Consider the following 23,557-nt stretch of genomic DNA (forward strand, 5'->3'; position numbering starts at 1 on the left):
AGGAGACTGTTGCAGTGGTACAGCAGAACGACCGTTTGATTTGGTGTCTACACATTGAACGCTTTCGATGCGGAGTGCGAGCTGATGTTTTAACGATGTTTCTTATTTTTTTAAATCTTTGATACAGTTTGTATGAATAAATAACCGTTGTTTTGTTTGTTTTTTTTTGCGCTCGAGATTTGGTGTGTGGGAATAAAACGTAAACACTGTCGACAAATCACGCGTCGACGACGCTCGATTCCTATCTGTAATTCTAATCGATTGAAGTTCCGTTTTTAGTACAGTCGCTTTTAGTACATTAAAACATTTTGGAAGAAAATCGTTTGCTTTCGCTTTGCTCTCTCATTCTCTCTCTCTCTCTCTCTCTCTCTCTCTCTCTCTTTCTCTCTCTCTCAATTTCTCTCAATTTCTCTCTCTTTCTCTGTCATGATTTAAGATATTAGATTAGTTACACTATTTTATGGCAAATTTGTTTGCAATTGTTGCTAATCAATTCCCAATTCCGTTCCACACATACACTTAGACTGCAAAAAAAATCCTCATCCTACCTCCCTTTTCTCTCCCTTTTCAACTATTCACGAAAACAGTCCCTCCAGCAGGTGCAGCGAGATGCACAGGAAGAACTTGACTATTTTAAACTTTAGTCAAACGGAGGTCGTTATCTGCTCGACCACCTGAATCGGACGATTCGGGCGGCAGAAGTTGACTCCGTTCGCGGTGGTCCAGTGGCAGTGATTCCAGTGACAGTCGGGCCCACCCGGACCGGGCTGCACGCCCGCGCCGAGCCGGCCCGCACCGCCCAGTCCCTCCGGCACGCTGCGGCTGCGGGACGGATGGTACTGCAGCCCGTTGGCCGGATACGGTGGCAGCTGTTGCTGATGTTGGTGTTGATGATGGTGCTGCGGCTGCTGTTGGTGTTGATGCGGCTGCTGCTGGGGATGGTACTGTGGCGGATGGTGATGATTGGCGTGGTGCGGCGTTAACGGTTGCTGTGTGCGCGAGCTCGCGTGAGCCGACGTGTGGCGCGGTGTCTGACCGCGGCTCGAGGCGCGAAAACTGTGCTGTCGGTTGAGCGTGTCCCGATGGACGGTGACCGGCGTCGCTAGGGATGGATTGTGCAGTTCACACCTTAAATGTGGGGAGTACCAAAAAAAAAAAAAAAGAATGAAGGAAGAAAGAGAGAAATAAACAGAAGTGGCAACGGTTAAAAAGTTTTCCCGAGAAAACGCAAACGTCCGCAAAACGGTGCGATGAAAATTGATTGCCCTTTGCTTTCTTTGCACTTTGCGTTCGCTTCGTTCCCAACCTGCTGGAAGAAGGTGGAAGGTGTGCTTTAATGGTACAATTTATTAATGCCTTGTTGGCCGATAATTGACGTTGATCTATGGTGGTGCGAGCGTGAGCGTGCCGCTAGCAAACGTGTAACGAGCGGGCCGAATCAAGCGGCCATTACCGGAAAGATTAAAGACAAAATGGAGAACGTTAATAACCGATTGTGGCGGTGTCAAAGTGTCACCGAAGTTTCGTGTTACGATTAATCCTCTTAGAGGTTTGTTTTTAAAAGACTTTTTATATCGTGATGCAGTGATGCTTGAAGGACTCTTTATTGAGAACGGGGTTATATGTTGTGTTCGCTCTTTTTGTGACTTATCCCGAAAATTTAATATTGTTTAAGAAAAGACACGAAATTCAGGCGTATTCTATCATGTTCTCGATTCAATTCGAGTCGAGAACATGAACTCCAAAGCGAATTTTTCCATACAAATTAACACACAAAATTCATGAACTTGACCTCGAGACGATTCGATTATAAGAATAGAATACGGCTGATTTTACAAGTGTGCTAATTCACATCAAGATCTTATTAACCTTCAAAAATCGGTTTAAAAGTGTAAAACATTAGGAAATCAGCAACGAAAAACTCTACAAAGTTTACATAGGTAGATAACTTTGAACATTTCCATCGAAGATTCACTACGTCGTGATTTTTTGTATTATTATTTCGTCGCACATAGCACTGAATCTGTAATTCGATATAATGTAGCTGTAACTGTAATACGAGCGCCAAATATCTGTTTTGTGTATTAATAAGAATATTCATCTTCCTCAAAATGTAATGGAAATTTGTACGATTTCAAGGTGAAGAAGATGTCAATCGTAAAAAATTGACAAATACCAAGTATAAGAGTTGTCTAAGTATCTGTTATACACTGTTATAGCATATTTGTACTGCACAAAAAATAAATTGCAAACCCAATATAATTAATCGATTCTCTCTGCATCATATAAATGTTCACCTTTTCCCAGCAGAAGCTCGCCTCTCGCTACCCTCGTGTACTACACTCTTGCTATAAACGCTCGCAGTTGTTAGACAAGTGTTCTTGGCCGCACCGTTCACACTAAATCTTCCTAATCACAGCAGCAGTAGCCATTCCGAGGAAAACATGCCAAATTACACCGTCACTGAAAGCTAATGCTAAAGCTAAAAGGGCCATCCGAACCGGATGCGGGGTCGGGCTTTAGCAAGCATCACCCCACCCGCATCGTGCGCAAATCCGGTAGGAGGATAATTTGAGTAAATTTATATCCCGGCCTTGTAGCGTCCCTGCGTCCTATTGCCTTACCTAAAGCGCACCGGGCGACCGTGACATAATGGCGAACAAAAGCTGCATTTAACTAAGCGAGCACAATTCGGCGCTAAATGGTAATAGACGTAGCGGCACTTAAGAAGGGATGGAAGTCCCAGAAACAGACACCCAAAAGCACCGCTCGCATCTGCATTCATAAAAACGTGTAGTATTAGCGAAGCTGTGGGGCTTGGGTCAATGGAAAAGTGCCCGAAGGAAGTTACTCCTTCTGTTTCAACACAGGTTTTGCAACGGTGGCGACTGACACCTTAGGGATATCGATGCTTTTGATCCACACAAAAAACAAAGCACGGGTGCACAGCGCGAACGATCCCAACGGTACACACGATCCCAAGTGAACGGTTGCTTGTGATATAGGATATTTTCGCATAATTTCATCTTCATTAGCCTTTCTGGGAAAAGGGGTGCCAAAAGCTGTCCCGTGTCAAACAAGCGACCGTGTTTCTTGCGAAAGTACAACGGGGCCGGCATGCCTTAAAGGCTACGGTTCACTGCAAAAGCAGAACCTTCTGGCGGTGTACTCCGGGGGTCGCTTTAATCCAACCAGTGTTCACCAGAACGCAGCTAATCCTTTGCGTTTAACGCACGGCGACGGAGAAACCATCTCGTGGGTGGTTTTAATTTGCGCTTTTGCGCCACACTGCAGGCCCATCCGCTGGAAGTCACATTCCTTTGAAGGGATATTAATGGAATCCCCTAGCAATGGCGGGGGAAATTGAAACCCAGCTCCCAGCAACCACCGGGCCAGCATTGCAAATTTGTCATCAAAGATCAGTACACCATCGAGCAACGAACCAGCGCCCCCTTTCTAATTGGGTCCAATTAAACCGGGGCTGCAGCAAAACGTACCTGGAGTAGCACCGGCTCGGCGGTGGGTAATCGGCCGCATACCCGGACACCTGCTGGCAGGTGTGATGTATCGGATCATCGCTGAACATCGGTGTCTGGAACGCGAACGATAGGCTCTTGTGCAGCCGACCGTGCGGTTGACCCGCGCCCTGCCCGCAGAACGGACTGTGGTAGCTGAAGCCAGTAGCTCCAGCACCACCAACACCACCGCCAACCTGTCCGTTGTTGGTAGGATTATCGAGCGATTGACTGTTGCCGAGCAGACGGCCACCTGCACCAGGAGTGGTAGCGGTCGTCGCCGCCGTAGAGTTTGGTCCAATTCCACCCGACGAGAGATTAAGCCCACCGTTCATGAACTGGCTGGTGGACAGGCAGCGCTGCAGGCTGGGGCCACCGGGATAGCTGCCAGAGCCGTGGCAGCCGTTCGAGAGGTTGGTCGCGTGCGTGTTGCCACTGTACCACTGCTGGGGGTTGTTGTTGTAGCGCTGGGAGGAGAAGCTCCGGTCCAGGATGTGCTGACAGTCGCTCGACGAGGTAGGTGCCGTGCAGCGCGATGTGATGGAACTGTGAAGCAGAGAGTGCGGTTAGTGCAGTAGTACTGTGGGTAAGGAACGCCAGCAATCAAGGGATCTAAGGAATATTCATTTGTTTGAATCATTAGTATCGGGTCTTTGTAGATATGCTTTATCAGGTTGTTTAATTTCCTGTGATGCAAATGCTATCAAAATTGTCTATTGTAAGTTGAGAGCTACATCATGGCTTATCATTAACATAGATCTTAGATCTTAGATCATTTACAAATGGAGCACTTTGAACTGTCTGTATTTGTTTGCTTATTGCTCGAATTGGAAAAGGCGAAGGTATTTGATGTTTCCAGAACGACAGTGATGATTTTAGAGCTATGTTAATACATGTACTGCCTTCGGAACTAAACTTGTTTTGGAAGCAATTACAATCGAAGTTTTGAGAAAGAAAACTACCAGGAATTAGTTGAAATTGATTACACAACACGGTAAAAATCTATTTCAAAATGATCCTGGCATTAGTTATGGATCACACAGGCATCCCTTCTCTTCCCGTTGTCAGTAGTGTAGCTTACCCATTGGTGGAGTACTTCATGTTGCGCCCGTCCGGATACCCGACGAAGAACAGTATGATGGCCGAGATGGCGGCACTGGCCGCACAAATGTAGTAGCCCGCCCGGCCGTACCGGTGGGACGAGTCGTTCAGGAAGGCGCACAGTGGCACCCCGAACAGCACCGGCAGTGATTCGGCTCCCTTGATGAAACCCCACGCCTTGGAGAAGTACTTGCCGCGGATGCGCTCGATCGCAAGCATCTTCAAGGTGTAACGGTAGCCGCCGAGACCGAGCCCGTACGCCCATGCCGAGAAGCAGAGGCCCCGGTAGTCGGCCACGGCCGATAATACTAACAACGATACTGACACTAACGTAACACAGCCCTGTTTAAGGGAGGAGAAAGAAGAAGAGATAGGTTACAGACAGAAACAACTGGTAAAAGCAATTTAGCGGGGACGATAACGGAACGGAACCTACCTGACAAACATATTGACGTGATATCTGCACCTTGCGGAAGGAGATCTCGAGCGTCTTGTTGATCGACGAACCACTAAACACTATACCTAACGCTATCGACAACCCGAGAAAGGTTTGCAGCAGCACCAGGTCCTGCATGTCGTACCCTTCGCTGAACCCGTGCAGGGACTAATAGAAGCGAGCAGGAGAGAAGAAAAGAGAATCTAGTTGAGCAATACAATGACCGGGAGAAGCATTAAAAATGCATGATTGCCACTGGTTGGCACTACGGCATGGAAAGCAAACGAAATGACGTAAATCTTCTCCACTTTTGCAATGGCGATACGATTAGATTCCTTCTATTGCGGGAACCGCACGTATAGATGGATGTTTCCAATAAATAAAAGCATTAGTGTTCCGGTGTTTTGGTTGGCAATTTCTCTACCATTAGTGGTTCGTAACCTCGGTTGCATCGGCTTATCTACTTCATTGCAGAATCGGGTATCGCATATCGGTTGGCAGCAAAATCCACCGTGCACGCCAGTAATTGGATCGATTTAAAGAGGATTTAATGTAAACGAACGATGCCTCCTTCCATTCGGGAGGGGCAAAGGTTTGAAATATGTTACTAATCTAGTCCCGACCTCCCCCCGTGGAAACGACAACATTCCAACACATCCACAGCGAAACTCTACTCCCAAAAGGGTGCCCTTAGTTACTTAGTTGTTGGCAGCGCGTGAGCGAATTGCCGCATCAAGCGCATAGCAACCAATACACGTGCGCGTGTGTTTCGAGTTGTGTCATGATCCGGTGGCTGGTTGGGCTACAGACTAACCGCAAATGCTCTTATTGCAGCGCAAATTGATTCGCAGGGTTTTGAAAATTGGAAAACACACCCACTAACCACTACTGCAGCGTGTTCGCGGTGTCGCGTTTTTTTGCTTGTGCTTTCGTTCCAGCTGTTATGCGATTGCACGATCCAGCGTGAACCGCTATCGCTTTTTAAAACAATGCGTTCAATTTCGGGCCACCGTGCGGATGAAGCGATGCGTGACAGTTTGTGTTAAATTCAATTTTGCACTGGAACCGTTTTGTGCGCTAGCTGATTTGATTAGCCAAGCCAATGGTACAGTCCCCAGAGCTAACTAATCGAATTGGCAAAATGATTCGATTGGAATTGGGATGAGTTTTTGGGTAGCTAATAATCACTTAAACTGCGCACGCGATGAACGGTATTGAAGTGCGTTTTAGTTGGTTTCACTTCTTGTCGGCTGTTAATAAGCGCCTGAAGGTATGCAAACTGGTGTTGTAAATGTTTGTTTTATTTTGAAATCAAAATTACGCCTTTATTTCTAGACGAGGAACGACTTGTGATAAGTTTGGATGAAAAGAGTTCAAGCAGTTAATTAACTACTTATGTTAAATAAACAAACGTAGAAAATACCAACTAGTAAATAAATGCCGAGATTTTAAAACATTACTCATTAATAAATCGATCATGATTTTTCTTGTTCTGCGTCCATAATTTGGAATGTGTGTAGCACGAGACATCCCATGTCAGGGCGATTGTACCAAAGCTGTATTGTTCCTGTAAGGTCATAATATCTTCCAGCAAAAGGGAAAGGATTTTCTTTGCATCAGCATACTTGTTGCTTTCGAGTTGATTCACTTTTCTAACAGAAAGCCCGACAGTATCGTTTACAAAAACCCTTCCTCATCGGACGTTCGTAAGACTTCACAAATAAACATTTTCCACCCTTCGTTGATAGAAACCCATTTGCTGCCTGGATGATGCTGGATGCTGGATGATGAGAAAAAGAAAACCCCTTTTTTCCTCAATTTATGTGGGCGAAATCAATTTCCTTCCTATTTTTGTGGAAGCTAGAATAAACCCGATTGGCCCCCGGTGGGACGTTTCCGTTTGCAAGCTATCCAAAACGATACTTCCTGTGTGGAGTTTTAGCCACCAGTGCTAACACAAACACAAATTCAAGGCCAATGTGGAGGCGGGAATTGTGGCGCAGCAGTTTGCCTTTAGCCCGCCGGGCGGGCGGACGAGTGGATTGTTTCTACTTTGTGTTTCTCCAGCGGTGGTAGTGTGCCCACATCCGGCTTCGTAGTTGTGTAACTTACCAGGAAAAAAATCGGCGAATAGATGCCGAGCGCGGCTACCGATGCCGAGATGGACAGCATCCGCACCGAGGACGATTTGAGGGGCGTGAAGTCAAGGAACGGTGGCTTCGGTGTGCGAACGTGCGTTTTCTTTTCCTTCACCTGCAATCGTAAGAAAAGCGTGTAGAGAGGGCCCACCCAAAAACGCATTACTTGGTGAGCAGGAAATGTAAAAAAATGACGCATGGACGATTTATGAAACAATGCGATGATTGAAAGGTTTATTAAACTGTGCGAAGGAAGAGTGTCCAGTGCAGCCTTGGTGGAATCGAAGCAATAAGGAAGATGCTTAATGAAACTACTGGTATCGATCGATTGTCTTCAGCAGAACTGTTCTTCAATAGAACTTTTTACACAACGCTCATTCATTAAGCTGTCAATCTGGCTCATATTGAACAGACAGATGATCAATTGAATTTTAACTTTTTTTCGAGACGTGAATTGCTTTTACTGGGAATAGAAATGAGCTTTTCTTAACTCTTCTGAAAATCCCTCAGACTAGGAAATAAAAAAAGACAAACATATGCAGGTAAAAGTTTCAATTTATCGCGAAGAATGAACATCCGTTTTGATTCCAACTCAATTGAGCAATATTTCTAGAAAACTATTTTATTAACTAAATCCAATGCTCAAAGCTTCTCGAAAAAGTTAGCCAACCCTCAATGCTGCCAGCTGCGTTGGCCGTTGCGTCATGTGGGCAGCGATCATATTTCTATTGCGAGTTGATTGGCCTCTTTTAGCACCGATTAGAGCGTCGGAAACTTGATACCGTTTACTTGCAAAGCCAGCACCAAAATTTCTTGGAACACAGTTTCAATCTCTTCCTTCAATAAACTTCCACCCGATGTGGCCATTTCCAATCTCGAGGTTTACTTTTTTCCTCTGCTCCCTTCGAGCGTGATATCAATGTAGTTTACTGTGTAGGCAGTGTGTGTGAGTGTGTGAGTGAGTGAGTTAGTGAATGGATGGTGCTTAGACAACGCTAACGGATGTGTTGAAGTTGAAAAGCCTTTTCGGGCAGCAAACTGGCATGTGCCGGAAGTGCGAATAAAGCAACAATCTGCATAGTGCTCGTGTTCGTGTTGTAGGTGAGTTGAGTGGTGTGTGTGTGTGTGCGTGTGTGTGTGTGTGTGTGTGTGTGTGTGTGTGTGTGTGTGTGTGTGTGTGTGTGTGTGTGGTGTGTGTGTGTGGTGTGTGTGTGTGTGTGTGTGTGTGTGTGTGTGTGTGTGTGTGTGTGTGTGTGTGTGTGTGTGTGTGTGTGTGTGTGTGTGTGTGATTTACCTTTTTCCTTTGGTTTTTCAAGTGTAGTATCGCACGCCGTTGCGGATGATAGAGTGAGGCCGGCCGGTAGAGCAGTCCCATGAAGAAGCTGAACGACACCAGACCGGTGACCGCTTGCAGCCCCAGGCGCCATCCCATTTTCCTGCAAAAAGTGTATCCGTGTGTGTGTGTCGGAGAGAAAGAGAGAGAGAGATATGTATATAGAGAGAGTTGTATAAAGAGAAAATGAAAGTGAATGACAGCGTTCTTTAGAAGGTCGGAAATGCAATAAAAAGGGGCTTTGAATGGATGCTGGCCAGTGTTGGAGCGCAGAAGCAATCGCCCGAAGGTGCCAGAACACTTGATTGATGCAAATTATTCCGAGTGACTGTGTGTTTGTGACTCCGTGCCGGAATGGAATGCAAGAAGTGAATAAAAGCCCGCACAAGAACCCTTTTTCTGTAGGTAGTTTTTGTTGGAACTTGGGATTAAGGGGGCAGGCCAGACCTATCCGTGATGGATAGTGCCGGATTGAAACAAACAAATCACGAGGAAAAAAGGGCATTCTCAGGGTAAATGTTTACGGCACCGAGTATGCCATGTTGTTTATCGTTTGCATTAAGATTGAATCAATCCTGCAGAAGGATATTCTTTGCCCCGAAAAACACTACATTTCCGCCGAATCGAGTCCCCGGCCTCAGTTCAAATTCGCTGTGCGAACCCTCTGCCTGGATCAGCATAACTGACTGCCTGCAATTAATCGTATCGCTGCTATTTTCCACTGAATATAAACTCAATTTTGCTTATGTATTATATTTCATTTGATACAAACACACACTCACACTCATAAAAAAACTCGGAAAACACAAGGCTCAACAAACGACTTCATCACTGGGAAGCCTGCTGTAATGCCGGTAACGATGGTGCATGTCTGCTGCGGAAATGATAATGAATTTCCGTCTCTCGAAGAGAACGCTCTTTTTTCTCTTTTTTCCCCGGAACCACCAGCACACCGGTATAGGGGTTTTGTTTTCCTTTTATCAATCACGGAAGAAGAGCGGTGCCGACGTGTGTATCATTGTGTTGATTAAAGCTACTGCGGCCTCGGTCAGTAAGTCGTTGCGTGAAGACATGACATGGGAATATGGAACGCATGGAACGGTCCCGGTACGGCCAGTATGAACCGTACCGACGGCAGACCATTGAATGAAGCTTACGATGAAGTTGCTTCTCGGTTGTGATGCTTATTTTTTGTCCGGTCGCAACAGTAACGTGGTCATGCAAGAAGCTTTCCTAGTGAACGATAAAACGGGGACCAGACGATCGAACGAAAAGCGAGAAATAACCTTGGAAAGCTTTACAGAATGAGGGTAGTTTTTCTCGCTTGTTTACCGTACTTTGATTAAGTAATAGCAATAAATAGAGAGCTCGAGTGTTTCTCATTTCTCCTTTTTGCGTGTTGTTCTAAGCTTGCTTAACAACTTTCTAGTCAAGTAATCCTCTTCCAAGAACCAATAAACTGAAATACGTAAAACCTAATGAACTTTTATTGGAAAAAAATTCTGCAAAACTAAAAGATAGGTAACGATTACTCTGCTACTATTTTGCCTTCCTTTAGCCGGTCACCATTGCTTCCCAGACCCATTCGTAGTTGAAATTGATTTCCTACTTACCCGACGCCTTCCTTCAGGATGACGGAGAACAGTGCCACACCGACACCCTCACCGGACATGGTGATCATTTCGACAAATTGTCTCCGCCGTTTGAAATAATGGCCCAGCATAACGGCGGCCGACTCCCGGACCATGGCCGATCCGATGCCTACGATGACGCCTGCGAGTGTGTGTGTGCGTGTGTGAGAGGAGGACGACGATGTCGATAGTGTGATGAGATGTCGGTTGACGAACGACAATGACGATCCCAGTAGGACGATGGAAAGAAAGCAAAAACATTACGGAGCAGTTATTAGTAGTGAGGACACCAGACCCAACCGTTGGGATGGTGATAGTTGTGGTGGCTTGTGGCAGTTTTGGTGGTAAGGTGTGTGCGTTCGGGCGAGCTAGTGCCAGCAGCCGTCTTCTGCCAAGGTCCCCGGGCCCGGTGGAATTGAGGTAACAATGTCCCCAAGAACGAAACCCCGACCGTGTGCCGGGTGGTCGTTGCTAGTGCGAGAAGAAGCACACACAAAAACCCCTCCCTCCATGGGCATTGAATTCCATGGTCAACGAGATGGAACCGCACCGGCACCGGAAAGTATCTGGGTTAATCGTACTCTGCCCATTCTTTCGGGTTGGGTTGCCATTTTCTCTCCCCTGCCACGAGCCGGAGTCCCCCAAAACTCGGTCACTGGAATGAAGCGAACCGGAGCAGGGCAGACAACGAAATGTAAGTGGACGATGTCGGGCGCTCGCTGGTATCCTTTCGGAACCCCGAGCAGGCAAGGGGACAGGAAACACGTGGCGCAGTTGTGGCACAAAAGCATGAAGAAACATAATCCATAACAAGGCCCACTCGTTTGAAATTGGTATGGTGCGGCGCATTATTCCACTGGCCTTACATTCCGCTGCTCTCAGGACACGGGCAACCGACCTTAAGCGGGACCAGTGCCGAAGATAGTGTGTCTTAGTTCAAAAACAGTACGCCTGGGCCTGGGTATGCTGTATGCCGTAACGCAATAAAGCAAATCGATCCCGGCCGAGCTGCCCCGGTATGCGTGGAAGGCAAGTAAAATATAAACTCCCACGAACTATCGTGGATGCGGCTCGCTGCAAAACGGATGAACCAATGTTAGTGGGCGGACGAGGGTCTATAAAGCTTACGCAATTGAGTGTAGCTTTGCTTTTTTGTTGGAAGGGCTGTTGTTCGAAGCGGCACAACAGGAAGGAAGTGCTCTGCGTATTTTATGCTGCATAAAGGTAGCAGACAGGTGGCAACAGCACTCGAAGTGACCATAATTTCTGCTCGAAAAGCAGCTCAAAAAAGCACCGCACCGGTGCGCTTTATCGGGCTATGGGGTATGGTGCAGTGGGGCAGGGAAAATGGCGATGCCTTTGTAAATGTAACACTGGCCCACAAGGGGATAAAGCGGGCTGTAAATGGAGTGCTCTGTGCAATATTCGACAATGGATTGGCGAATAAATGGGTTGACTTGCAGAACAAAAAAACATTCCCCAAAAAGCTCACACCTTTACATACACGAAAATAGACAACGTTTTGTTAGTGGACAGGACCAACATGAATCTAGAGCCAACCAAGATTTAGAACGCAAGGCTTTCGAAACGGCGTTCGATAAGTCAGATAGTAATGGGCAGTATGAGAGATGAATGGGTAGACATATGTTCGGATACTTGAACAGGGGGTTGAAGATAAAGGTTTCGAATGATGCATTGAGTTGTGTCTTGTTTCGGAAATGGTCCATAAGTACTTCAATGCAGAGAGAGAGAGAGAGAGAGAGGGAGAGAGAGAGAGAGAGAGAGAGAGAGAGAGAGAGAGAGAGAGAGAGTGCGAGACCAATGCCCAACCAAAGCCAGACCAGAGAGACCAACCAATGCAATAAAGAGACTTTGCAAGAGCTTTTTCGGATACAGTTGTCATTCGATACCAATAAATCAGTTCTTAGGAACACTATGTACACAGAACACTCATTGCATTACTCTGCCACTCATCCCAATACTCACGATACAAAGCGCCTAAAAGTATGCTTAAATTAATTGATACAGATTTAGGGGTAACAGTATTCTAATATGAAGTAGAATGTAACGCCTAAAGGTATGCAACAGTCATACTGTTGAATACTGAAAACGATTTAAGTCTAACAAATCGATTGGATAGGTTAAAAAAACTTCAAACAAAAACCAGTTAGTTTAAAGTTCTTACCATAGTTTAGCGATGAATAGTTTTAGGATTAAATATCTTATTTATTCGCCTTTTTACTTAAAAACAGAGCTACATTTAATTCACCTGTAAGAAAACGACTTTTTCACTGTTATTTTACGAGGGCACTCAGTATCAGGAAAAGAGATCTACACCTAAATTATGCAATCATAACAACGTATCGCATGCTAGCACAACCACGAACTGCTCGTTACCATTTAATTACCCAAAACACCATATTTGTTTCTGTGTTGGAATATTTATCATTGCATGCCCCACTGCACTGTACACTTACACAACTACATACATACCGCAGTACATTCGGGTGTTGCCGGGAGCACGGGACAGTTGACTGTTAATTTTTGCCCCTCGGAAGCAAAAATACTTCAAAACCACGGTGTTGGTAAAAATCATTACCGTGTGGTATGTACGTTGCATGAATAATTGAAACGTACAACACAAACACACATACTCGTACTTGGTCCATGCATATTCATGCTGTTATTCAAACCAGGACACTCCAAAGAGGTGTCTACGGAACTGCATAACCGACCACAAATGGGATAGTAGCCAAACCACTACCACCATCACCATCGGCCGTGTTTTGTGGGCAGAATGCCAACACGGCCGGCGAACACTTGAGGCAGGCTGAGACGTCTACGCGAGCGGAAATAAAAAGGGGATAACTGGCTTCGGAAAACAATAACATAAGCTTCTGATAGGAAGCACTGCTTTTCGGTAGCTGGGTCCAAGTTCGGGAAGTGGACAGAGATGGGGGTGCTGCTTCTCCTTCCGAGAGCTAATGTCGTGTCTTTTTTTTGTTGCACGTTCCACGTTTTCCCGCCAACCAACTTGTGAGCTTCATCTTGCAGGTCGTCTTTTGGCTGTTGTGTGTAGACGTTGTTGCTTCCAACCGTTCCTAGTATCATGCCATGAAAAACATTCTTTATCGGTGTGTTGTCTTGCGGCAACATTGGACAGAGCATAACAGCTCATAAACATGCAAATAAAACATCCTTATCCTTACCACCACCTACACCAACTTGCCGCAAAGGTAGAAAACCGTGTCGCAGAATTACTTCGAGCGAAGCCTTCCCCGCCCCGTCGGTACTTACCGTAGCTGAACGCTACCTGGTGCAGCTGGGTGGCGAACGAGGTGAACAGAATGCCCAGCGCCAGCACCAGCCCCCCAAGGACGGCCGTCAGGCGGGTGGATTTGCGACGGCACAGCGCCACCACGATCGTGGCGGAGAACAGCGACATAGCCCAGCTGGCCGGTCCGAGCCAACCTGCAACGAAAGGAAAGTAGCCGGAAATGGGAGGCGTTTGGAGGCGTAAATAAGAATCCGTAATAGAATTATGAATCATGCTGCCTGAGGGGGAGTGGGTGTGGGAACCAACAGCAAGGAAGGGAACGAACAAGGAATACGATCACGAGCGCTTTAGGAGATTTGGCAAAATTGAAATTATTAAATGGAAAGCCCATCTTCTTGATAACGCATTGTGGGACACGCTCGCACACGTCGACGTTCATTTCGGGATTGTGTTTTTGGGCGGGTGGGTGATACGCGTGGGACATCGAGTGTCCTCTTGTGTCGGGACACAGCCCATAACCGAAATTGTGTAGCGGATCACGTAGCAGTAGCTCGCTCCGACGACGAATTCTGAGCGCTTCACCGTGCGACCAAGTGGTGCTTTCAATATGAATTTATATTTATTTATTTATTCGTCGCTTTCCTTTTCCGGTGACAAGGACAAACACCACCACCATCACTACCACCACTACCACCACCACCACCACCGGAACATGGCAAAATGGATTCATCTAATTCATGGGCTGAGCTATGGAACCACTTAGCAGGCAGGAAGCATGCAGGAGGAAGGATCGGCACAGCTTTCGCACCAAAACCCAAGAGGTAGCAGCATTTGGTGCCATTATTTATTTGCATAAATTTTCAACTAACTAGCCCCGCAGAAGCTGAAGCCTGGTGCGTGACTGTGTGCAGAAAGTGGTTAACAGTTTATCTCGGACGCGTAGGGGACAATTTATGGGCCCGCAGTTGGCAGCATTCGGCATCGGTGGGCGTTTGTGGTTGTGAAACGATGACGATTTGTGATTTCTTTTCAGCCCTCACGTAGACACCACGTTGACAGCAGGAGGGGGGCAGTGTTGAATGAGACGCGGGGCTTTCTGATGCTTCGGTGAGCAAATGTTTACGCAGCTAAACGACGGCCACGAACCACGATGTGGAATGGGAGTTGTTTGAGCTTTTGGTGTCGCTAAAGCAAGTGTTGCCGGTAGGGCAACCATCGACGAAAGAGACATTAGCAAATTCGATTGATCGATGCATTAGTGTAGTTGTGCAAATTACGTGAATTAAAAGGTAATGTACACAGTAAATTCATCCTGTTTTAGTAAAGTGTTTTACTGAAACGGTTCAGTAATATAATATTTTACTAGCTCTCACTATAAATGTCATGTTTTTACAGATTTTCAGTAAAACTATTTACTGAATGCATTTCAGTAATACACCTTTTACTGAAAATCAGTAAAATCAGTGTCAAATTAGTCGTTTTACTGGATATCGGTAAAACAAATTACTGAAAATTAACAACGCGGTGTCCTCTTGCTCATGATGAGCAAAAAGTTAATTTGTTAGGAGCTTGCAGACAGCCTGATAAAAGTTCGGGTGAAATTTCGGCTAATTAATTTGAAAGAATATGCAATCGTGTTAGTATTTCAAATCTTTGCTACAATTAACTGTGCTTGCTGAAATTTCGTGGTATCTGTGTGTGCTTACTGAACCATCAAAACTTGTTGCGACACAAAACAGTATAAACACTATATCAAATAACATAAAACATTGAAGAATATAATTGAGGGACTGGCAATATCTGCGCACAAAAAAAAAAACTCAATTTTAAAGAAATATTGCAATAATTTCGTCACTATTTAATCGCAACCAATAATATGAAAATGGCTTTTCTGGGGTTTCTGTGAACGAGCTGTGGTTTTGGTGAGTACCGAACATTACTAAATGACTGAGTAAACATTATTTTTACTGAAAGGATTACTGAATCTTCAACTCAAAAAACTTCAGTAAAATTGTATTGAACTTCAGTAAAAAAAGTTTCTGTGTAGGTTTGCATTTTGAACACTGTCATTAAGAATTTACGGTTTTATGACGAATTCAATATTTTTTAATGTAACATGTTTAAAGAACACTACATTTTTGTTTTACCTTCACAGATTTTGAAACATACATGTTTGGTTATTTTTGGATGTAAAACGAGCGCTTTAGAGCAATATTGAACAATTAATGATGATGTATACATGTCAAATCTCATTCTCGTTATGAATTTGGCTCATAAGTTATCAAACAAAAAAAGGTTTTAACTATGAATCCATTGCATAAGTTTTCACGAGAATCAGATAGAATCACACTATTTCAGCGCAATGCTTACAGCGATACTTGGTTCATTATTATCTCGAGCACTTGTATGTATGCTTGTACGCTGTTGGAGCTGTTGTTGGTAGGCGAACAAAACTATTCTACCATTCATAATTATGAACATGATTTACCCGATTCGGGCATAACTACGAACAACTTCTCTTGTGGTTCTGGATTCGGTTTTACAAATGCTGCACAAAATGCTTTGCTTGTGTGCGGGCGATAGTAGCTTTATAGTTGAAATGAAAAGACTCAACTATACACTCGCTGAATTGGCTTCAAGATGTCGTGAAATACATTCATAACCACAGTAGATCATAGTGAGTGCCACCCAACAGCACAAAACAGAAGCAACCGCACGCACTGAGGCCGTTTGAAACAAAAGTAGAACACAGCACGTATTTAACATCAGACATTTCCAGTGCATGAGCAGCACGGGGGAGAATGAAAGGAAAGAAAACAAAAAACAATCCCACGGTACGAGAAACGACACAACAGCGCAGAGGGCACACATTATGTTCCCGCTTAGTAGCTACCAACAACCTGAACCCGTTGCGATGGCAAATGTTGCACTCCGCACTAAATGTGCCCAGCCGTCTTCCGTCAAACCACTCGGGCCAATTTCCGTACGGCAACAATGTAGTATGTGTATGTGTGCAACAAATGGGGCCTGGCAATGGCAACATCAATGCAGCGCAGTGTGCGCTGTGACCGCGATCCGAACCTTTCGCTCCTTTCGCGTTCAACGCCAATGGGATATTCATTTCAAGAAAACGACCCACTAAGCGCACACTCAGAAAAAGGTTACCCGGTTGCAACGGCAGCATACGGTGCACAGCGGGACATGGATCGTCAGCACACACACAGCACAGACGGGGCTTAGCTTGGCACCGCACACAACGTGTTTGTTAGCGCTAGCGTCTCAAACATGCATCGCACGGCAGCGCATAGAACCCATAATTCTCACCCTTAACGTAGTGTGTGTATACGTGTGTGTGTGTGGCTCCCGTTGCTGTTGTGGCTAAGCTTTAACCTCGGTATTTATGGGATCAAATGCCAGAACGCCACGGGCTGTGCTGCTCCCATCGTGCGAGTTGGGGTGAGAAAATTGACAAGAAAAATCCTGTTTTTGACTCGCGCTGGTAAGGGACGGGTACCGTGGTAGTAAAACAACATTGGGAACGATCGAGCGCCTGAAAAGCATGGCGTGCACCCGTTAGCTTCTTGGCTTGCATCGTTGCACCGTATCCGGTCGGGGCGCTTTCATCTTTCCTCTCGGGAGGCGATACAGCTTGTTGATTTGTAACGTGTAAGGTACCGTGACGAGTGTAAGACGCGGACGAACACCATCGTAAGCTTTCTGGGAAATTCGAGTGATTGTTTGAACAGACTCTTTGCCAGCAACCAATAAAGCTAATGTGGGAGAGCATTTTGTCAAGCTGTCAAATGTCTTATGAGCATCGGCAACGCTTCCTTTTCCACACTGGAAGATTTGTAGGATAAGCTATTTCCTGCTAATGTTGTATTTCATTTATTCGAATAGAGACTTTGACTGTATATTGTACGCATGTTGAATAATGTTGTTTTTGTTAGGTTGTAGTTTAAATAATAAATTATTGTAATAGTAAGAGGTTTATCCCGCTCTTTAGTACATCATGGAATTGATTTTGAAATCATTTAAATTCATCTGCTAATAAAAACACTTAACATAAACCACACGACCGTTCTTTGACGCATTCAAATGCGATGAATAATAATGGCGTCTTGATTGTTTAATTAAGCAGATTCAGCGAATTGATTTATCACGCTCCAAGAACTGCCAAGCAGTCAAGTGTTGCAAGACGTTTAATCCACCATCGATCTCAAGTGACTCGCAGTACCATTTGATACCGCTCCAACCGGCTCTAATGGAAATGAGACACTGTAAAACACCATTCATCATTAGCGCGATAGAAAGGCTAACAAAGAAAATGCGCACTCCCACTTCTACCACCACTACTACTGCTGCTGCCGTTTGTGGTGGTAAAATTAACGCACCTCGTCAGCAGCTCTAAGCCCACTCGAGCTGCCAAATGCGGTCGCTCGTCCTATTATCGATATCGAACGATGGGGCATTATCCACTTTCCAATTCCAGCAGCATGCCAGAATCGAATTTTGAATCCCCCCCCAAAACGCTGTTCGAGATGTATTTCCCCCAGGTCGGTGTCGGGGAGAAAAGCAATTCCAGCGAACCCGCTGTCATCGTTCCCTCGGTTGGATTTTGTGCGAAACAAAAACATTGGTTTTTCTAGGAGATTATTTTGCCAACGATGTTACATGTCGGTGCTTATCGCGGCGTCGTTTCCAAGTCACGCCGAAATTGGAATGTGGTCACTAACGGGAAGCCATTTTCTTCGAACACTGCGTGTTGCGGTGGTTCAGCATGTTTGCGAAAGGAAATGCGCAACACAGCACAGCGGGCAGAAACAACAGCCTTCGTCTGGCTGCCTGTTTTTTGGTGGGTGAAAATTGTTGTAAAATTATAATAACACGGTATGGATTTATGATTGGATTCGTGACGGGGGGAGTTCAAGGCCGATCGAATCAAACGTGTCGTTGTGGTTGAGGAACGGCAGCTACAAGCAATTTTTGGTTGAAAAATAATGTACGAAAGCATAACAAAATGCTTGAAAAGCTTCCGCCTTTTGCTAAGTGCATTAGCCGGTTCGGGGGAAAAGTGATACTTACAAACAAAGCATACGCATTCGTCTTTGAAGTGCTGTTCTCCCTGTGCCCCATCGCATAAATATTGTTTTTCAATATAATATTCATTACAAGAATTGAGCCTTCCAACGCTAGAACGTGCACCGCTCGTGCAAGAAAACAATCAGAAACTTTCAAAAGCACATTCGCAAAAGCATTATTCAACCGGGCGGTAGGAAAAGTACCATGCGTCTCCATTCCGGTTTTTTGATGTAGAAAACGGGAACCTCATCCAGAGTTTCGACGAGAAAAAGAAAACTACACTTCAGGCAATCCCGCGGGAGTCCTTTCGTAGAATAGGAAGGCTTTATTCAAGTATACCCCATAGCCCCGCTCACCAATTGCCGCATGTATGCAGGACCGCCAAACAACCCGATTCCCAGCTCGCTGCGCGGATTGTGTGATTGTGTGCGGCAAAATGGCACACGACACACACACACGCGATCTGCGCGAATACGAATGGGAATGGGCAAAAAAAAACCCGCACCAATTCCCAGCTCGCAGATTTGGGACACTCAGACACGGCAAATAAACCCTTCGAATGTGTTGTTTTTCCTTCCTGCTTCGTTTTCGCTTCCATCTTTTTGCCCTCCAATACCTTCCCGGTAGCGTGGTATTGTGCTAACGATCAAATCAACGATCTCGTATGACTGATGAGGTGCGTTGCAAGCAAGAGGACGACCATCGGTGTGCCCGAGCACAATCTGCTCGTACTAGGTTGCGTGTTGTTCTTCTTTTTTTGTTGTTGCTGTACATCTCTAGACATTCGAATGGCTTTGTGCCAAAATTTGTACGCAGCTTCAAGGCGTTTGTGCCGCTCGATGGTTGTTAGGGGAAGGTGGATGAAAGCTTCAAGCGTACTTTTTACACCATGCCACGGGAAAATGTCACCCAAGGGAAATGAGCGGCACCGGTGCTGCTATTTCGTTTTAATTCCACCGCTACACGGAAGCGTAAGGTGCCTGGCGTTTGTTGCTGCTGGTGTTGGCGGGGTTGTTACAGGGTGTGGAAGGGTCTTGCTGGACTGTAGTTCAGGAGTTGGATGTTGGATGAATTATGGGTATAGTTTCGTTGGCTGATTGCCAGCAGGAAAAAGGGGGAAATGAGACATTTGTCAGCGGACAAGAGTGGATTTCGAAACATATTCTGTATCTTTCCTCTTCCGGAACGGCAGGAAGTGAATTCGATTGCGGAGGGAACTATGGTTAAAATTACCCGTAAGAAAGTGTTATGATTTCCTGGGAGGAATAATTTTCCGGGCAAGCGAAAATGGGAGTTCATATTTTGGGGTTGAAAGATGTCTTCAATTAAGGCAATGAAATGAGCTTTATGGATATTGCTTATACGACTCATTCCTTTTAAATGGGACATTTGACTTAATTCAATTACGACATCTGGCTAAATATGGCTATGGAGTTTAGAATTAGATACTTTCAACAAAATAGATCGTTAGTAAGAACATTGAAAATAAAGCATCAAATGCTATTTATTGCATACCTTCAGGCGCTTAAGACTGTGCGTGATTTTCTCCATTTATTTCTAATGGCATGTTTAAATCATAGCATTTGCAACAAGAACATTACCATAGCATTACGCAACGCAACTACATGTGTCAAATTTACCAATCACTCAAAAATGTCATTGTTTGTTGGACGTCTTGTTTTCGAGTATTTTGTGCCAAATAAAAACAAATCCTGTTAGCAACCGAAGCCCGTAATAAAATTCAAATCATCGCGAAACGAAACGAAGATCCAACTTAAGCTTTCTCGCTTTATCTCCGTTGATTTTCCACCCCCTGTTTACCGCTCTTTGTCAAGATTAGCTCAAGGTACTAACGACAGTGTCATCAATCAACTGGTGAAGCTTGTGGTCCCATTGGCACACGTGAACGACTTCCCGATCGCGGGGCGAAACACACTGTAAGACGTTCCAATCCCTTCGCCAGCCGCTAAGAAAGCTGTCAAATTTACGTACGATTTCTAAACGTACCGAATGGCACGCTACATCGTATAATGCGCGTGTGTGTGCGAAAGAGCGCGGGAAGATTTGTCTGCGGTGACGAATCCTTTCGCTCCCACTTTTTGCGAATGATTTATCCGAATGATGGATTGCAAAACCGTGGTACGCAATGGTACGGCGGTTTTGCCCGGTAAGTGGTTGGTGGTTGCTGCTGTCAGTTAGCGTGTGTGAGTTAGAAATGGAGCGAAATGCGCGAGTGCTGGTTTTATTTTGCGGGAGTTTGTCAATAGACCGTGACGCACGGTGGGGCTTCGGGAAGCATTTCAATTCGATTAATTTGCCGCAACATGGTGGAATATTTGATCGATCAACGCGATGCGTTTGGACGGGTTAAAAGGATTGGGCGGTGGCGATGTAATTTGTGGTATTTGCTGTCGATGGTTTTGACATACGTGGAGGGGGGGCGGGGCGCTATCTAATGGGGGAAAGAGGTTAGAGACGGTGTTGTGCAATTTGAAATTGAACATTATTGATAACGTGCCAGCTTTTAATGGAGTTGTGATAGAAAGCGGTGGCTGTGGCAAAACTGTTTTCACTGGCACTGTGAATACTTGTTTTACATTTATTTTGCAGAAAAACGAGAAAATTCCTCAAACTTTTTCCAACAGCTTATGCAACATTGTTCAATAACCGTCATAACTATGTAGCAGAGTTGGAATGTTTATTGAAAAGAGAGCACCTTTTTGCTCTCTGCGCCGCGGAACTAGTTGCAGACAAAAGACGCTGCTCTGTTTTATAACACCTCGGGTGGAATTTCAACAGCAGCTGCAACTGAACCGTTTCACATTTTCCATTTCCCACAGGAAACTTAAGCTGTAAGTTTTGATGTTCAAAAACACACACACACACACACACACACTGTGCTGTCGAGCGCACTGGGTAAAATAAAACAAAAAACAAAATGAGAATGTGTTGGGCAAGTGAACCGGAACGAAATAAAAAACAAAGTTACGCGAAACGAAGAGGAAGGTTTTAATCCGGTTTGATGGCAGTGGGTTGGCATTTCTTTTTCGTTTTTTTTTACTATTTTCCCGTTCAACTTCCGGCTACTGTTTGATCCAAAACGAAGGGTGAAAATGCTCGCATGCTGTATAAATGCTGTCATTTGTTCTACCGCTTCCCTTGCCCAACTTCGGAGTCGGGGAAAGTTTCGGGTTTTAGGTATTGTTTTCTCCCTTTGCCTAGAACATTTCCGTTCGTTATGTCACCTCTAATGCTTCCGGTCAGCGTTTGTTGTGTTGGATTCTTTGTACACGGAGCGCAATTTTAGAACTTACCCTGCAAACGAACGATAATCACGATCAAACGCTGCAACGTTTCTTGTGCTGTCGTTCTGGAGCGGAAACCTGTCCTGATGCTGATGGATAGTTTTGTTTTTCTGGTTATTTGTGCAAATGCAATCCCTGCCAAGAATTTGATATGTCGACAAAACGTGGATCTTTGTAGGAAAAATGGCATCAAGAACTATTTCACTGAATTTCAGCAAGAGAAATAAAATAATGCCGAGAAAATATGATAAATCTATTCGATAATTATTGACACACCAAACATAACAACTAGACAGAAAATCCAATATTATTCTATCTACCATTTTTGTCAAACGTCAAAGTATCTTCAAGTTTCATAAGCGAACAAGACAAAATGTATACCCGTGTACACTTTACTTTATTTTTTTACATTAAGCTAAAGCATAATATGGAGCATTTGCATTAGTCTGTACCTTGTTAAATAGTGGGAAATTAATAAGCTACTCCCTATGTGGTGATTTTAGAACTAAAACAGTGGCGTTTTCTTTGATTGTTTGATTGTTGTTGATTGTAGGTGAAATATAAAATACACAAAATGTAAACATATTTCAGCTATATATTTTAAATAAGCTCTAATTTTCCCTCAATTTTCCTCAATTTTCAATGTACCTAAGCAAACATGTACGACAAAGAAAAGCTAATTCAACCTCAAAAGGAACATGAAATGTGCTACAGGAAATAGATAAACATACAAAGACATACGTCTGCATAATAGGCGAGCGATTTACTGTGACACAAATTAGTCGTTACCGAGTGAAGTAATTGAATTGCCGCAGTAGTCATTAGCCGAGGTAGCATTATCACGTCGCCCCAAATGATCCTGCCCAGAGTGTCACTCGCAAGCATTTGTCGCAGATAAAGAGAAATTGAAGCGTAAGCAATGTTCAATCAATCTTCATGCTCTTAGCGTATCGCATTTTCCCACGCACACTCAAGCACGCCCGAGGACAGAGAAATAAGTTTGTATTTATTTCAAGTCCATTACAGCCCGCCATCGTGAAGCTTCTGGCCGGTCGCACGCCATTTCACACCCCGCCTTTTGTTTCCGTCACATAATAGCGCTCGTCGAAAGCGATTAGCTGGACTAAAAGTCCAACAGATGGAAGTCTGCACTGGAGTAAGGGGGGTTGTCATGACCACCACCGCCATGTACGGCTTGCTGTTCCCAGCTGTTCACTCCAACACAAACTGAGCGGCGTTCGCGCTGAGCGCTATAAATTAAGTTATAATATTTATTTATGTCTATTTATTACCGAAACGTCCAGCAAATGTGATAGTAAGCAGCGTTTCGCTGGCCAATGCGCCGGTGACGATGGGACCCGTGGCACTATCGTCCACGCTGATTTATGGTACCCGCTCGGTTCGGTACGTGCGCTACGGCGAGGTTTGTTAGTGCAAGTGGGCCAGTGAGTTTTCGTGATAGAAACGTGCATACTTCCGAGGGCGAGGAACGTGCCCACGGCCACGGTCGCTCGGTGTGAAGTGTAAAATTCATGAGCAACTTTATCTATTTATTTATTTTTTCACTCCTCAATCCGACGCCTGTAAGTGGTGAGGAACCGTGTGGACAGTAGCACAGAGCGAATGAAAAGTTTTTGAGATGGAACAAAAAAAAAATAGGTTGTGCTTGTGCATGGTACTGGAAGAACTTTTCCCAGCCTGAAACTCGACTCCAGTCTTACAAGGACGACAATGGGAGG

At 44.9% G+C, this 23,557-nt stretch overlaps 1 protein-coding gene across 12 annotated transcripts in view; it reads right to left on the reverse strand.

The window, feature by feature from the left end:
- Window positions 1-278: 278 nt before the first annotated feature.
- Window positions 279-23,557, reverse strand: part of LOC121596256 — a 55,962-nt gene continuing 32,683 nt past the window's right edge. For all 12 annotated transcript variants that reach the window (XM_041921038.1, XM_041921034.1, XM_041921037.1 and 9 more), the window contains exons 6-13: window positions 13,452-13,625; window positions 10,137-10,296; window positions 8,485-8,626; window positions 7,165-7,305; window positions 5,053-5,220; window positions 4,597-4,958; window positions 3,498-4,061; window positions 279-1,128 (exon numbers count right to left, since the gene is read on the reverse strand). In XM_041921038.1, coding sequence (XP_041776972.1) covers window positions 645-1,128; window positions 3,498-4,061; window positions 4,597-4,958; window positions 5,053-5,220; window positions 7,165-7,305; window positions 8,485-8,626; window positions 10,137-10,296; window positions 13,452-13,625 — 2,195 coding nt within the window. In that variant the 3' untranslated portion in view covers window positions 279-644. The remainder of the gene's footprint in view (window positions 1,129-3,497; window positions 4,062-4,596; window positions 4,959-5,052; window positions 5,221-7,164; window positions 7,306-8,484; window positions 8,627-10,136; window positions 10,297-13,451; window positions 13,626-23,557) is intronic.

The sequence above is a fragment of the Anopheles merus genome, chromosome 3R (assembly GCF_017562075.2).
Source record: "Anopheles merus strain MAF chromosome 3R, AmerM5.1, whole genome shotgun sequence".
NCBI lineage: Eukaryota > Metazoa > Arthropoda > Insecta > Diptera > Culicidae > Anopheles > Anopheles merus.